The sequence below is a fragment of the Echinops telfairi genome, unplaced genomic scaffold, assembly GCF_000313985.2.
Source record: "Echinops telfairi isolate 266 unplaced genomic scaffold, ASM31398v2 ScPeMD7_7420;HRSCAF=8458, whole genome shotgun sequence".
In the NCBI taxonomy this organism is placed as follows: Eukaryota; Metazoa; Chordata; class Mammalia; order Afrosoricida; family Tenrecidae; genus Echinops; species Echinops telfairi.
In genome coordinates this window covers 6104629-6107600 of record NW_022111320.1, presented here as the reverse complement: position 1 = coordinate 6107600, position 2972 = coordinate 6104629, and the positions used below count along the sequence as shown (strand labels likewise).

Below are 2972 nucleotides of genomic sequence, written 5' to 3'. Positions count from 1 at the left end.
CAGAACTCAAAATATATTCTATAGGAATACTTGTACAATTCCAGAAAGACATTTATTGCAAAAATATTCATAATAGGAAAAGCTAGAATCAACCTAAGTATCTATTAATTAGTGGAACATTATGCAACCATGAAAATGAACACAATACACATGGAAAGATGATAAAGATACATGTTAAATGAAGAAACAAGTTGGGGAAAATTGCATATATAACATGCCCATTTTGGTAAAATCTTGCACATATAGTGCTTATATAATAGAATGTATATAAATTCTATGGGGTCTGAAGCAGTAGACTTCAAACTGTTAACTTTGAGGTTTGATCTGGAATACTTTCACACCTATTTTTTATATTCTTAAATTTGGAGTTTGAATTACTTAAAGGTATTAAAAAGTTGATATCTACTTACCTGGTGTCTACAGTATGCCAAACACAAATATTTTCATATAATTTATCCCATTTAGTCTTCACAAACATCTTTGAGTATATGGCAAGTATTATTTTTATCCATGTTATAGATGAGAAAATTGTGGGTCAAAAATGCAATGGCATGTTTACAATAATCTTGGTTAGTAGGCACTTTTATCCATCATTGCATTCTCTCAGTGTTTACATGCCTGTGTCTCCAGGCGTGTACTTGGGCATCTTTCAATCTACCAAGTGGAAGTGTCTGTTATGCATAGAAATTGGTTAGGAGGTAAGTATGAAACATTTTACAGGGCGCTTCAAACATAACAGTTTGTAGTCTGAAGAGTGCATTTTTAATTTATTTGAACATAGTGCTTTGAAATTGATCAAATTAATGGTGGTTAGATAATCTAACCACCATTTATTTAACAATTTAGAACCATGTGTTTAAAAATTGGAAAAAGGAAGAAGACACTGAAAAAAAAATATTGATCTTGCAAAACTTTGAAAGCCCCAAAGTTTGACTTTGTCCTATTTCTCTCTTTACATATGCTTGCATTCTTAATTAATACTATAATTATAATACTATATTTAGACAAATGATAAAATTTTGAGCCTCAGAAACACAATGTTTTGAGAACGTAAACATTAACTCTTTGGTATATTAAATTACCCTCCTCTAATTTTCACCATATTGACCTGCCTTACCTATTCTGGTTTGGACCAGGAAACTGATAAATTTAATTTGCCCAACATTTTTCTTAATTTGTTGTAGAGTGTCCATCAACTTCAAGACTTTTGGTCTATACTGCCAAATGTAAAAAAAAAATTGCAACTCTTTATTCTGCTATGAACTTTTAGAACAGTTTCAGTTATCGTAGGCGAACTTCCCTTGCTGGTTGCCGTGTGGCTTTGTGACACTCCTATGCTCTGTCCGTGGTTTTGCATATGGAACTACTTTACTCCCTCAGTGCAGCTTGGCTTCTGCACTTTGCAATTGATTTCTTTACTAATAGTGCCTATTCTACTTTTGACTTTTTAAGTCATTGTAGCTGTTTAGAGCTTAAAGTTAAATTAATATCTGACGCAAAAGAAATCACATAATCTCTTTCGAAATCCCCTTTGTCATACTCTTTGGACTATAGAAGTTTTTATACTAATCTACACTGATATATCATGCAGCTTGCCTTGCAGTTCAGCAATCCTGTAGGCCCTTTCTTATTTCTAAGAGGTTGATTATTATGCACAAATATACCATCATATGCGCTGTTTCTATATGACTAATTAAGAATGGATTTATGTTTTTTCTGGATGTTGCTAACTTATTTAAATACCATTTAAAATTTTGATTTAAACAATGTTGTATGTTGATCATTTCATTTTTCCTTGCTTAGGTTCGTAATGTTCTTAATGATGCCGTGGATTTACTGGAATTCCGAGACAGAGTCATTAAAGCCTCTCTGAACTATGCACACTTAGTTGTTTCTACGTCTCTCCAGTGTTACGTGTTCTCGTAAGTGTCTTGCATTTCTTAAAAATACAGTATTGGTTTATGGCGAAGAATTTATTTTCCAATTTTCCTTTCAATATACTTTGTTTTAAATTTATGAGGAAGGTACATTTAAAAGGAGACATACTCAGGAGACTGTATTATAAGATAGGAATGTTTCAATACATTCAAGAATGTTGCACCTACAACTGCTTAAAAGTGTATTTTCTATTTTAAAGGTGTACTGGTCAATGTTTATTAACTGGTTTTCTAGACAGAGACAAACGTGATTTTTTTTTTCAATTTTCTGAGTTTTGTGAATCCATATTACCACGGTGATGTCCCTGAGAGTGGGTTTGGAAAGAGATGCAAAGTAGTAAACCAGTGTATAATATTAATGCTGATCCAAATATTTTCAATGGCATGATAATAGGAGGATGTAATGAAGTAATTTAGAAGTAATGAGTCTTTCGAATCTAATGTCTTTCAATGTAATTCACCTCATGTGAGTTAATATAATTACAAGACTATATCAGGTTACAAAATTCCTAAAAATTTAGCAATCAGCACAAACTGGCTCTATTACATGTTTCTTCAAAACTTTAGAAAAGCCAAGAAATAACTGACATTTTCAAGAACTGTGAATAGGTAAGCCTTTTCAATTTGATTTTGTGCTTTTATTTATAATAATAGATTATAGTTTAATCACCGAATATAAAGTTGAGAATAGAGACCATATTATTTTCCAGGCACAGTGCCCAACATGTAATAGGTACTTAATAAATATTTTTGAATAATGAACAAATAAATTTAAAACCATCATCTTGTATTGAATCATTTCTAACACAGAAGTATCCAAGTTTAACAACTGGTATAACTATATGTTCGAGGAACCCTGGTGGCGCTGTCAGGTAAGCGTTGGACTGGTTGGCATAAGCGTTGACCATATGGTTGTCAGAGGATGCACACTGGTACAGATAGGAACTGGAAACACAGTGAATCCAGGGCGGATGATCCCTTCAGGACCAGTGGTGTGAGTGGCTATACTGGGAGGGTAGAGGGAGAGTGGATAGG

The 2972-nt window shown here is 32.9% G+C and overlaps 1 protein-coding gene across 1 annotated transcript in view; it reads left to right on the top strand.

Moving 5' to 3' along the window:
• IFT80 (intraflagellar transport 80) overlaps nt 1–2972 on the top strand; it is a 183342-nt gene that overhangs the window by 118821 nt on the left and 61549 nt on the right. Inside the window, exon 10 of the mRNA XM_004704111.2 lies at nt 1804–1922. Within this exon, the coding sequence (XP_004704168.1) occupies nt 1804–1922 (119 nt within the window). The remainder of the gene's footprint in view (nt 1–1803; nt 1923–2972) is intronic.